Source organism: Ranitomeya variabilis, chromosome 5 (assembly GCF_051348905.1).
Source record: "Ranitomeya variabilis isolate aRanVar5 chromosome 5, aRanVar5.hap1, whole genome shotgun sequence".
NCBI classification, from domain to species: Eukaryota; Metazoa; Chordata; class Amphibia; order Anura; family Dendrobatidae; genus Ranitomeya; species Ranitomeya variabilis.
In genome coordinates this window covers 498,320,290-498,333,465 of record NC_135236.1, presented here as the reverse complement: position 1 = coordinate 498,333,465, position 13,176 = coordinate 498,320,290, and the positions used below count along the sequence as shown (strand labels likewise).

At 42.1% G+C, this 13,176-nt stretch overlaps 1 protein-coding gene and 1 long non-coding RNA gene across 2 annotated transcripts in view; one reads left to right on the top strand and one right to left on the bottom strand.

Moving 5' to 3' along the window:
• The window catches only part of LOC143776361 (uncharacterized), a 31,309-nt gene extending 22,646 nt beyond the window's left edge, over positions 1-8,663 (bottom strand). The window contains exons 1-2 of the long non-coding RNA XR_013215810.1: positions 8,556-8,663; positions 2,877-2,954 (exon numbers count right to left, since the gene is read on the bottom strand). This is a non-coding gene — a long non-coding RNA (uncharacterized LOC143776361). The remainder of the gene's footprint in view (positions 1-2,876; positions 2,955-8,555) is intronic.
• The window catches only part of ALDH1L2 (aldehyde dehydrogenase 1 family member L2), a 93,549-nt gene that overhangs the window by 70,941 nt on the left and 9,432 nt on the right, over positions 1-13,176 (top strand). Inside the window, exons 14-18 of the mRNA XM_077265670.1 lie at positions 2,270-2,340; positions 6,805-6,910; positions 7,009-7,096; positions 8,394-8,487; positions 8,604-8,703. Of these exons, the coding sequence (XP_077121785.1) occupies positions 2,270-2,340; positions 6,805-6,910; positions 7,009-7,096; positions 8,394-8,487; positions 8,604-8,703 (459 nt within the window). The remainder of the gene's footprint in view (positions 1-2,269; positions 2,341-6,804; positions 6,911-7,008; positions 7,097-8,393; positions 8,488-8,603; positions 8,704-13,176) is intronic.

Below are 13,176 nucleotides of genomic sequence, written 5' to 3'. Positions count from 1 at the left end.
GTGTGGGGGCTTCCTATTTAACCCCATCGGCACCCAGAGATCATGATTGTGTGGTCCTGATGTTTGCCATGGCAATTCACAACCATATAACGGCCTTAGAGTCTCCCGGCTACAGCAGACTGTTTAGACGTTAGCGACATTTAGGTGGTAAAAATACAATTTTTCATTTCTGTCATGCCACTTTACATTAATTCCTGAAAATTACCTGAAGGGTTAACAAACTGCCAGACAGCAGTTTTCAATATGTTCAGGGGTGCTGTTTTTAAAATGGTATCACTTTGGGGGGGGTTTCCCTCAAAGTCACTTCAAACCTGGATAGGTCACTAAAAATGTTTTTGTAAATTTCCTTGAAAAAATGAAAAATTACAACTACATTTTTAAACCTCCTAAAATGCTAACAAAATAAAATAACATTTTACAAATGGTGCTGATGTAAAGCAGACATGTTGGAAATGTTATTTATTGTGGTATGACTATCTGGATTAAAGGGCTAATCGTTCAAAGTTTGAAAATTGCAATTTTTTTTGTTACATTTTTGTCAAATTTTGATATTTTTTATAAATAAACACAAAATATATTGACCTAAATTTAACATTATCATAAATTATAGTGTGCCATGAAAAAACAGTCTCAAAATCACTGGGATTTATTAAAGAATTTCAGAGCTATTACCACATAAACTGACAGTGGTCAGATTTCAAAAATTTGGCTCTGTCAATAAGGTGTTAAGAAAGAAATCTAGGGTGGGACTAGGCCACTAGAGCAGCATGGAGGGAGCTGAGTGTAGCACTGACAGTGGAGCCTGTCAGAAACTATCAGGTCAGCTCCTCTGCACAGTACAATGCACTGAGACTTCGCTACTGTGTTAGCTAGTGAGCAGCATCTGTCAGATAGGGAGCAGGCATTTTGCTACGCTCTCCCTGATATCTGCCTCATGACAGAAGCGGCCGGGGCTCAGAGTTTGCTGTGGAATGTGTAAAAGTAAACTATAAAGAAATGCAAGAGCGCAATAGGTTCTTAGCCAAAATAAATGATTGGTAAAGATTAAGAAGTAACAGAACTGCTCACCTAATAGGTTTGCGTGTGACACAGCACCTAAAAAGCTCGAAATTCAGATGCTACCGCTTTCTATGGATATGTCAGGATTAGATGCTGGGAATGGAAGTTATTCTGTGCTCTCTGGATTATTTTAAATTATTTATACCATGTATGTGTGATTATCTCGTGTTATGTATGGTTGTCCTGAGGAAGGTGTTGGTGAACTATAAAACGTGTAGACAATAAACCTACATTTTTACTTTACTACTGCTTTGTTGTGACTCCAGAGAGCCCAGAATAACTTCCATTCCTGGCATTTAATTCTAAAAGTAAACTATGATCTACCAACTCAATAACCTACCAAGGTGAGAAAGCAAACAAAGCCCTACCAGTGTGTGAAAGTGAACAATGGCCTACCAACTGAATCCCTACCAAGGTGTTAAGAAAATAATGCCCTACCAATTCAACTTCTCCCTGCTGTTTTTACATAAAAAAAAAATGTTTTATGGTTTCACATAAGGTATGTCTTGCAATGGTGGCCTAACACTTTGTATTGTTCATTGTTGTAAGGTGAACTTTGGTATCCTGAAAAATGCAGCAAAGCAAAAAATTGCAGCAAAACCTACAGCTTTTTTTTACTGTCAAGAGATCAGATTTTGGCTGCAGGAAAAAAAGCTGCAAAAAAGCAACGAGTGAACGTACCTTTCTGGTTACTGACCTAGATATAAATAAAATAAATCCCATACTCCACAGACAGCTGTCATTTGAACAACAGCTAACTTTCCAGACTTCCAAAATATACTTGGTCCACTTGGCTTGGGCAAGTATTCATATGCTCTTTAAGGGGAGAGCGGAGTGAACCGCTGGCAGACATCTCTGGTGGTGACCTGTATACCTGGACGATAAATGGTTTATGTGTTTGATTTCAAACTGCCCAATCTCCCTCCCCCAACATCATCTGTCAAGGGAGATTTGTGAAGCCTTCATAAATAGTAGATCAAATTTGTCTGGACCCACTAATTTGGCATGACTGTCCGACCATCTAATGTCGTGGGCTTTTAAACAGATCTAAGCATTTACAGTAAATGGTAATTACATTGACCTTAAGTCATCTTTGTTTCAAACATTTGATTTGTATTGACAGTGGCTGCCTAGCAGTGGTTGCTAAAGTTACACATAAGAATGTTGGTAAACATTAAATGTATTAAACACAATAACATTTATTTTTTAGGGCTCTACTATTCCAATAAATCAAGCTCGTCCAAATCGTAACTTAACATTTACAAAGAAAGAGCCATTAGGGTAAGTACATGAGTTACTATAAAGAACAAAAAAAAAATATTTTGAATTGAGAGTCCTCAGTGGTTGATACCTTTTAATGGCTAACTGAAAAGATGGTAACAAATTGCAAGCTTTCGAGAGTACTCAGGTCTCTTTATCAGGCATAGAATAACACAATCTGTTACCATCTTTTCAGTAAGCCATTAAAATGTATCAACCACTGAGGACTCTCAATTCGAAATATTTTTCTCTCTACTGGCTAACACTGTAGAAAGATATATCTCTTTCCTGTATAAAGAACAAGAAATTAAAATTATTCTGTCCCTTAGATATTTATTGAACATCCACAAGAGTCTGGCCAATCAAAAAGGAAAAAGGGCTGCTGATGGCTGCATCCAGACTGATGGACATGCAGGTTGTCCGCGAGTCAATGCAGCCGGATTATGATAAGGGTCAAATATGTCGCTTTTGCTTCTCTTCCTAAACCATTGCATCCTCCTGTCTTTCATATTCAGCTGAATTTACTTAATCTAATTTTTATTTAAGTCATACAGTACCAGTCAGAAGGTTGGACACAACTGTTCATGCAGCGCTTTTCCTTGTTCTTATTGGAATGTGCATATTATAGATTCAGACTGAAAATAGTAAAACCACAAAGAAACATGTAGTAAAGAAACATGTGAAACAAACCAGGTTATGCGTAAAACCTTACTTTCCTCAAAGTTCTCCCCTTTAACTCTGAATAGTCTTAAACACTCTTGGCTCTCTAGCATTTTCATCAGATCGTCACTTGGAATGGCTTTCTAATGGTATTATTATGAATTTCCAGAGGTGCTGAATACTTATGTTGTCCAACTTATCTGAAACCATCTCCATCAGATTGAGATTGGTTAATTGTGGAGGCCATGTCATCTGACACAGTACTCAATCCCCCTTCTCCTTGGTCACATAGCCTTTATATAGCCTGGATGTGTTTTGAATCATGGTATTGTTACAATACAAATGATGGTCTCACGAAGTGCAGTCCAGATGGGATGATATGATGTTGAATGCTGTGGTAGCCATTCTGGGTAATTATGCCTTGACTTAGGAATAAATCGCTAATGGCTGATGGTCAAACCCAAATGCTAAAGTTCCGGATCTGTACCGGACACTTAGTGTCCGTAGATGGACTCACGGAAGTCCTTGAAACTTTTTGGATTTGGTAGCCCGAAAAAATCTTTTTGAAATACTTCAGCACAGCCAATTTCAGGCCCCACCACAGCCATGCCAAGTATTAGCATGGCTATGATTGGCCGGCCCAGCATGTGGAAAAAAAATACTAAAAAAAAAGATGTTTCGTCCCTCCTATTTTTGATAACAAGCACATGTAAAGCAGTCAGCTGCGAGCTGCAGCCCTCACCTGTCTGGTTTATCTTGGCTGGTTATCAAAAATACAGGGGTACCCACGCTGTTTTTTATATGATTTAAATAAATCATTTTAAAAAAACTGTATGGGATCCCACCTATTTTTGATATCCAGCCAAGGTAAAGTAGACCAATGTGGGCTGGTATTCTCAGGCTGGAAAGGGCCATGGATATTTGGCCCTCCCCAGCCTAAAAATAGCAGCCCGCACCTGCCGCAGAAAAGGCACATCCATTAGGTGTGCCAATTCTGATGCTTTGCTTGGCTCTTCTACCTTGCCATAGTGCAGGGGTCTCAAACTGCATTCCTCGAGGGCCGCAAACCATGCGTGATTTCAATGTTTCCTTAGCATTGCACAAGATGCTGTAATCATTATGTGTGTAAGTGATTAAATTATCACCTGTGCAGAACAAGGAAATCCTGAAAACATGACCTGTTCGCTGCCCTTGAGGAATGCAGTTTGAGACCTCTGCCTAAGGGTATGGCTCCACGGTCCGGAGGGGCGGCGGTATCGCTGCAGCAGCGAAGCCGCTCGGCGCTAAGCCCCGCCCCCTTTCTGGGACGCGATCATGCCGGATGTGTACAGTACACATCCGGGATCATCGCACCCCTCGCCATAGGGCCCTGTGATATGCCTTGCGGGGACGCAGCGTCAAACAAGCAGCGTTTACTTACCGTGGAAACATACCCTTAGTGTGTTAGCAAATGGGGTAATAACTTTCTTAGAATGAGGCTCAAGAGGGTTAATCACAATCAAAGGCAGGCATGAGAATTTCTGTGCCTGCCGCTGAACGGGAGTGAACTATGAACATTCTCAGAACAAGGCTCCATAGTATTAAATGCACTCTTACCGTCGGAACTTCCTGGATTTATTTTTATTTAATAAATGGGTAAACGAGGGAGCGTGGGGAAGTTTTTCTTCAAATAAAGTATTTTTTCTTGTATGTCTGTATTTTTTTTAAACTATTTATTTACCAGGTTAATAATGGGGGTGTCTGATAGATGCTGCTCCATTACTAACCTCTGGGCTTGATGTCAGCAAACATTACACAACTGACATCGACACCAAAATATTACCCCATTTGCTAACGCACCAGGGCAAGAGGCAAGAGCCAGACAAAACGCCATAACTGGCGCATCTAATGGATGCACCTTTTCTGCGGTGGCTGCAGGCTGCTATTTTTAGGCTGGGGAGGGAAAAATATCCATGGACCTTCGCAGCCTGAGAATACCAGCTCCAGCTGTCTACCTTACCTTGGCTGATTATTGAAAATAGGGTGGACCCCAAATAAATAAATGAAAAATACTAAATAAAAAAATGACTTGGGGTCCCCCCTATTTTTATAACCAGCCGTAGGAAAGCAAACAGCTGTATGCTGGTCTGATTATGCAGGGAAGGGGCCAATATCCAAAGACCTTCTCAGTCTATTAATATCAGTTCCAAGGTGTCTGCTTTGCCTTTGCTGGTTATTAAAAATGGGGGAGCCTTAAAAAAGGAAGTGGGGTCCCGCTAATTTTAATAACCAGCTAAGGAAAAGCAGACAGCTGGGGACTGATAGTAATAGGCTGAGAAGGGCCATAGATTTTGGCCCCGTCCGAGCCTAATAAGACCATCCCTCACCCATCCAAGAAATGGCACATCCATTAGAAGCACCAATTCTGGCACATAGCCTCGGCTCATCCCGATTGCCCTGGTGTGGTGACAATCTGGGTAATGGGATTGTGAGGTTGATGTCAGCTGTGTAATGTCCACTGACATAAAGCCCACAGGTTAGTAATGGAGAGGTGTCTATCAGACACTCCCATTACTAACCCAGTAAGAAAAAAGAAGTAAACACACACAAAATCATTATTTGAAACAAAAAAACTGAAAAAATCTTTATTGGAAAAAAATTCCCCAACAATTTCCTTCTTTACCCCATTTATTAAAATAATAATAATAATAATAATCCACAGATTCCGCCGTAATACAAATGGAGGTCCCAAGACGATCGTTTAGGCTACTTTCACACTAGCGTTAACTGCATTCCATCACAATGCGTCGTTTTGCCGAAAAAACGCATCCTGCAAAAGTGTTTGCAGGATGCGTTTTTTCACCATTAACATTAAGCGACGCATTGTGACGGATTGCCACACGTCGCACCCGTCGTGCGATGGATGCGTCGTGCAGTGGCGGACCGTCGGGAGCAAAAAACGCTACATGTAACGTTTTTTGCTCCCGACGGTCCGCTTTTTCCGACCGCGCATGCGCGGCCGGAACTCCGCCCCCACCTCCCCGCACTTCCCCGCACCTCACAATGGGGCAGCGGATGCGCTGGAAAAATGCATCCGCTGCACCCGTTGTGCGGCGGAGACAACGCTAGCGTCGGGGACCTCGGCCCGACGCATTGCGACGGACCGAGCCCGACGCTAGTGTGAAAGAAGCCTTATCCAGTCTATGGAGCTTTATTCAGAGAACGCAGCTCCATAGACTGGAGCAGCAGCCTCTGCCGAGTTTCGCGGAGTGCAGAGTGAGACCCAGCCACTGTGAACTGAGGTGACTTCAGTAAGGTTACCTTCATTTCACAGCGGCCGGTTCTCACGAGGGCAGCACAAGTCCCGGACTGATGAGCGGTCACCGAAAGTCGTGTTTTTAATCTTTTGGAGATTACCATCACCTTTACTTTTTCTCACTACGCTCCAAACTATGCCTATCTCCCCTCTCCATAGATTATAATAGGAGATATAACCTGTCACCTCACTGTGCTGTCAGCCTGTCTTTCTTTGACCAGAAGATGAGCTATTTTTCAGAATAGATGATAACTCCAAGAGGCAGAGGCACGGGATGATGTGGCTCATAAGTGGAAAAAGCATATTTCTATAATAAGATGTATTACATACCGTACTTTCTGTTATTTGCCTGTATTATAGATTTATGCAACCTTTGTTGAAAGTGGCATTGATTGTCAGTTTGAAGAAAATGATCAAATTGTCTATGCTTTATTATAAACTTATTTTTTTCTCAAATTTAACCCAGTACCCACAATATATCCAGCGGTAAAATGATCTGATTGTATGTGAACTGTGTGTTCTGCCCACAGTGTCTGTGCCATAGTTATCCCATGGAATTATCCATTGATGATGCTTGCCTGGAAAAGTGCAGCATGTCTGGCTGCAGGGAATACTCTGGTTTTGAAACCTGCACAGGTACTTTATCAATGTATTATAGGAGTCTGAAACCATTTCCAGTATGTATGTACTGTTTGATACTGTTGTCATAATATAATAATTCTTACTTATTTCAGGTGACTCCATTAACAGCATTAAAATTTGCAGAACTTGCAGCCAAAGCAGGTATACCCAAGGGTGTCATCAATATCCTGCCTGGATCAGGTAATTTATACTAAATTAGCTGTGATGATTTACAAACATCATGATTCTCTAGGGATAATTAGTGAATCTTAATCTGTAAAATCCCTAGTGATGAGCGAGTGTGCTCGTTACTCGAGTTTTCCGAGCACGCTCGGCTGTTCTCCGTGTATCTTGGGCGTGCTCGGTGATTATGTTTCAGTCCCCGCAGCTGCATGACTTGTGGCTGCCAGACAGCCTGAACACATGTGGGGGTTCCCAAGATACTCGGAGAACACCTGAACATGCTCGGAAAACTCGAGTAACGAGCACACTCGCTCATCACTAAAAATCACCAATTTGATTTTACATTTTATTTATTTATTTTACATGACAACACAATTTCAATAGATGTTCTGTATGGTGGGTAAGAGTCACATACAAACCCACATAATCTACATGCATAAAATACTATGGCCCCGATTCATCAAAGTGATTTTGCTAGAATTCACCTATAAACTGCTTTGAAAAAGCAGAACATTTTTGTGCACTGCAGAGTTGTGCAAAAATTTAGCAAATGTTGCTGTTTTCAGGCCAGTTTCTCTCAGCTCCAGCAAAATGGGTAGAGCTGGAAGAGGATGAGGGTGCTTTGGGAGCGTGATACGTAGCTCATCTAATTCATCACCAGCTGTGGTGTTCTCTACTCCAGAAATCTTATTCCAGTCTCAGAGTGGAGTAAGATTTATAGCACAGTGCACAACACTTGTCTAACGCCCCTGATTCATTAACATGTGTGTGCCCCTTAATTAATCAGGAGCGTCTGACTCCAACACACCCCCTCATCAAGACCAGCGTGAACAACAGGGTCTATTTATCTATCTTGCTTTATAGGGTGTTTCTTACCTATAGAGATACCATTCTAAATAAAAAAATAATATAAAGAAATAATAATATATCTGTGAAATATGGTGCTGCACGTAACACCAGGTGTACACATGCCATAGGTACAGCCTAAGCAGCCGGACAGGTCCCAAGAGGTAATGTGGCCCACTTCTACCTCTAAAGAAGGTGGTTTTGTGAATAATTGGACTGCAAATAGGCTATATATTGTTCTTACACAGGGACCATCTTCTGTCTGTGCTCACTACTGTGTAACACCATACCATGGTGCACAGGGTCCTTGTGACAAGTACTTGTGCCCCTATACAGCTGCTAACACATGATAAGTGCGAAAAGGCCATAAGAGTGAATGCTATACTTCTACCACATTACTGGAATAAGTGCATGTAAACTGATAAGCCTTCACCATGGTATTCTCCATCATTTTTATTGGCTTCTATAGGTGGTCTAGTGGGCCAGAGGTTATCTGAACATCCAGATGTACGTAAGCTGGGTTTTACTGGATCCACCCCAATAGGAAAGCAGATCATGAAAAGGTATGTTTATATTCAGCCTTCTTTGTTTATAGGAAGTCTTCGTTCATATACATATACTGTATATTTACCATTATCCCTTGCTGTATACTGTACATTTGTTCTTCTGTGTTTTATAGTTGTGCTCTCAGCAATCTGAAAAAGGTGTCACTGGAACTTGGTGGTAAATCTCCTCTGATCATCTTCAATGACTGTGATCTTGACAAAGCTGTGAGAATGGTGAGCATATTCACCCATTAATTTAATATTAGAGCAGCTAAAATAATTTAGAAGAGCATACAGTTAAATGTTAAAATATAGCTTTGAGTCAGTTATGCAAAGAAAACATAGTCACAATTGTGCCAATGCATCTTCACATAGCGGTGTGACCCTCACAGTAGTAAATTATTCACATACAGACGCACATAAAACATTATCTATTCTAGATACAGTAATAGTACCAAATCTGTTATGATCCTTAGTGGTTGAGGATCACAAATTACTCCAGCTAAGTAACAAACATAGGACAAGCTCTAGGGAGGTGGCAAACTGGACTGACCGCAAATCTGAACCTATCCAAACACACTAGAAGTAGCCGGTGAACGTACCTAAAATCTTAGACGTCTCGAGCCAGCCTGAGGAACTAACTACCCCTAGAGAGAGAGAAAGACCTCACTTGCCTCCAGAGAAATAATCCCCAAAGATATAGAAGCCCCCAACAAATAATAACGGTGAGGTAAGAGGAAGGCACATACACAGGGGTGAAAGCAGATTCAGCAAATGAGGCCCACTAATACTAGATAGCAGAAAATAGAAAAGGGGTCTGTGCGGTCAGTAAAAAACCCTTACAAAATATCCACACTGAGATTTCCAGAACCCCCGCACCAACTAACGGTGTGGGGGGAGAAACTCAGTCCCCTAGAGCAACCAGCAAGCGAGGAAATCACATTTTAGCAAGCTGGACAAGAAACATGATGAATGCTGATAATCAAAAAATGAACAAACAAAAACTTAGCTTGTCTTGGAGAGACTGGGAGCAAGGTAGTCACAAGGAATCTGAAGAGCACTGAATACATTGATAGCAGGCAAGGAACTGAGTATCCAGGTGAGCTAAATAGGAAACCAGCCAAGGATAACGAACCAGCAGATGCTGCCAACCTGCAGAAAGACAACACTACACAGTACCGCTTGTGACCACTAGAGGGAGCCCAAAAATAGAGTTCACAACACAAATCACATTGTGTAATAAAGTGATGTTTCTTGGGGAAGGTCATGAGAATGTGACGTCTGATCCCTGAAATCCTATAGGCATAGCAGCTGTTCTGTACAAGTGCCTGTGCATGGTACTGCTGCTCAGCCCCATTCCTTTGCCACTGATACTAAGCATTTACCATTATATTACATGGCTCAGACAGTAGTGCTTCAGATTTTGTATCGCCTGCCAGTAGAGAATGTTGCTGTTCAGAGAAGAGCTACCAGGATGGTGAGCTGACTGGAAACTATGTCCTATGAGGAACGGTTAAAAGATCTGGGAGTGTTTAGCTTGCAAAATAGAAGGCTAAAGGCCCCGTCTCACATAGCGAGATCGCTAGCGAGATCGCTGCTGAGTCACAAGTTTTGTGACGCAACAGCGACCTCAGTAGCGATCTCGCTATGTGTGACATGTACCAGCGACCAGGCCCCTGCTGCGAGATCGCTGGTCGTGTTGGAATGGCCTGGACCTTTTTTTGGTCGTTGAGGTCCCGCTGATATCGCTGAATCGGTGTGTGTGACACCGATCCAGCGATGTCTTCACTGGTAACCAGGGTAAACATCGGGTTACTAAGCGCAGGGCCGCGCTTAGTAACCCGATGTTTACCCTGGTTACCAGCGTAAATGTAAAAAAAACCAAACAGTACATACTCACCATCTGATGTCCGTCAGGTCCCTTGCCGTCTGCTTCCTGCTCTGACTGAGTGCCGCCGTACAGTGAGAGCACAGCACAGCGGTGACGTCACCACTGCGCTCTGCTCTCACTGTACGGCGGCACTCAGTCAGAGCAGGAAGCAGACGGCAAGGGACCTGACGGACATCAGATGGTGAGTATGTACTGTTTGTTTTTTTTGGTAACCAGGGTAAACATCGGGTTACTAAGCGCGGCCCTGCGCTTAGTAACCCGATGTTTACCCTGGTTACCCGGGTGCTGCAGGGGGACTTCAGCATCGTTGAAGACAGTTTCAACGATGCCGAAGTCGTTCCCCTGATCGTTGGTCGCTGGAGAGAGCTGTCTGTGTGACAGCTCCCCAGCGACCACACAACGACTTACCAACGATCACGGCCAGGTCGTATCGCTGGTCGTGATCGTTGGTAAATCGCTATGTGAGACGGGGCCTTAAGAGGAGACTTAATAGCTGTCTACAAATATTTGAAGGGATGTCACTGTAGAGCAGTGTTCCCCAAGTCGGTCCTCAAGAGCCACCAATAGGTCATGTTTTCAGGATTTCCTTAGTATTGCACAGGTGATAATTGCATCACCTGGACAGGCAATAATTCCATCACCTGTGCAATACTAAAGAAATCCTGAAAACATGACCTGTTGGTGGCTCTTGAGGACCGGACTTGGGGAACGCTGCTGTAGAGGGATCACCCTTATTCTCATTTGCACATGGAAACATGAGAAGCAATGGAATGAAACAGAAAGGGAGAAGATACAGATTAGATATTAAAAAAAAAGTTTAACTGTACAGATGATCAATGAGAGGAACAGGCTGGCACGAGAGGTGGTGAGTTCTCTTTCAATGGAAGTCTTCAAACAGAGGCTGGACAGAAATCTGTTTCAGATGGTCTACAGTTGTGCTCAAAAGTTTACATTCCCTGGCAGAATTTTTGCTTTCTTGGCCTTTTTTCAGAGAATATGAATCATAACACCAAATCTTTTTCTCCACTCATGGTTAGTGGTTGGGTGAAGCCATTTATTGTCAAACTACTGTGTTTTCTCATTTTAAATCATGACACCCAAAAACATCCAAATGACCCTGATCAAAAGTTCACATACCCTGGTGATTTTGACCTGATAACATGCACAGAAGTTGATACAAATGGGTTTGAATGGCTACTAAAGGTAACATCCTCACCTGTGACCTGTTTGCTTGTAATCAGTGTGTGTGCATAAAGGCTGAGTGAGTTTCTAGGATCCAGACAGATTCTTGCATTTTTCACAATCCAGAATTGTCAGTGGCTGGATGAGTCATGGGGAAAGCAAAAGAATTGTCAATGGATCTACGAGAAAAGGTAGTTGAACTGTATAAAAAAGGAAAGGGATACAAAAAGATATCCAAGGAACTGATAATGCCAGTCAGCAGCATTCAAACTGTGATTAACAAATGGAAAATCAGGGGCTCTCTGTAAAAACAAAAAACCCCGGTCAGGTAGACCAACAAAAATGTCATCCACAACTGCCAGGAAAATTGTTCGTAATTCAAAGAAAAATCCACAAATAACATCAGCTGAAATACAGGACTCTCTGAAAACTAGCGGTGTCGCTGTTTTCAAGATGCACAATAAGGAGGCACTTGAAGTAAAATGGGCTGTATGGTCGAGTCGAGAGAAGAAAGCCATTACTGCGCAAGTGCCACATAGTATTTCGCCTACAATACCAAAACAGCACAGAGACAAACCTCAAAACTTCTGGAACAAGGTAATTTGGAGTAGTGAGACCAAAATTGAACTTTTTATTCACAACCATAAACATTACATTTGTAGAGAGGTCAACAAGGCCTATGATGAAAGGAACAGCATTCCTACTGGATCGCCGATGGTTTGGGGATGTGTCATCTACAAAGGCACAGGAAACTTGGTCAAAGTTTAAGGAAAGATAAATGCAGCACGTTATCAGCAAATACTGGAGGCAAGTTTGCACTCATCAGCCCAAAAGCTGTGCATGGGACATATTTGGACGTTCCAACATGACAATGATCGAAAACACAAGGCCAAGTCGACCTGTCATTGGCTACAGCAGAATAAAGTGAAGGTCCTGGAGTGGCCATCTCAGTTTCTTCCCCTCAATATCATTGAGCCACTCTGGGGAGATCTCAAGCGCACAGTTCATGCTAGACAGCCCAGGAATTTACAGGAACTGGAGGCTTTTTGCCAAGAAGAGTGGGCAGCTTAACCATCTGTGAAAATAAAGAACCTCATCCACAATTACCACAAAAGACTTCAAGCTGTCATTGATGTTAAAGGGGGCAATACACGGTATTAAGAAATGGGGTATGTAAACTTTTGATCAGGGTCATTTGGATGTTTTGGGTTGTTAATATGATTTATAAAGAGAAAACACAGTAGTTTGACAATAAATGGCTTTACCCAACCACTAACCATGAGTGGAGAAAAAGTTTTGATTGTTATCATTCATATGCTCTGAAAAAAGGCCAAGAAAGCAAAAATTCTGCCGGGGCATTTAAAGTTTTGAGCACAACTGTAGTGAATCCTGCATTAAGCAGTGAGTTGGACACGATGACCCTGGAGGTCCCTTCCAACTGTAGCACTCTATGATGAAAGTATTTTGACATACTTCATGGTATAATATGGAGCAACTTAAGGGGACAACAAGATTACTACAAATGTCTAATGGATTCACACATTTACATCTATTCATATATGGATTTATGCACAGTGTTTTGTATTTTTTTGCATGTTGAGTTAAAAATAGAATCTGTTGAATTAATTGTCGTT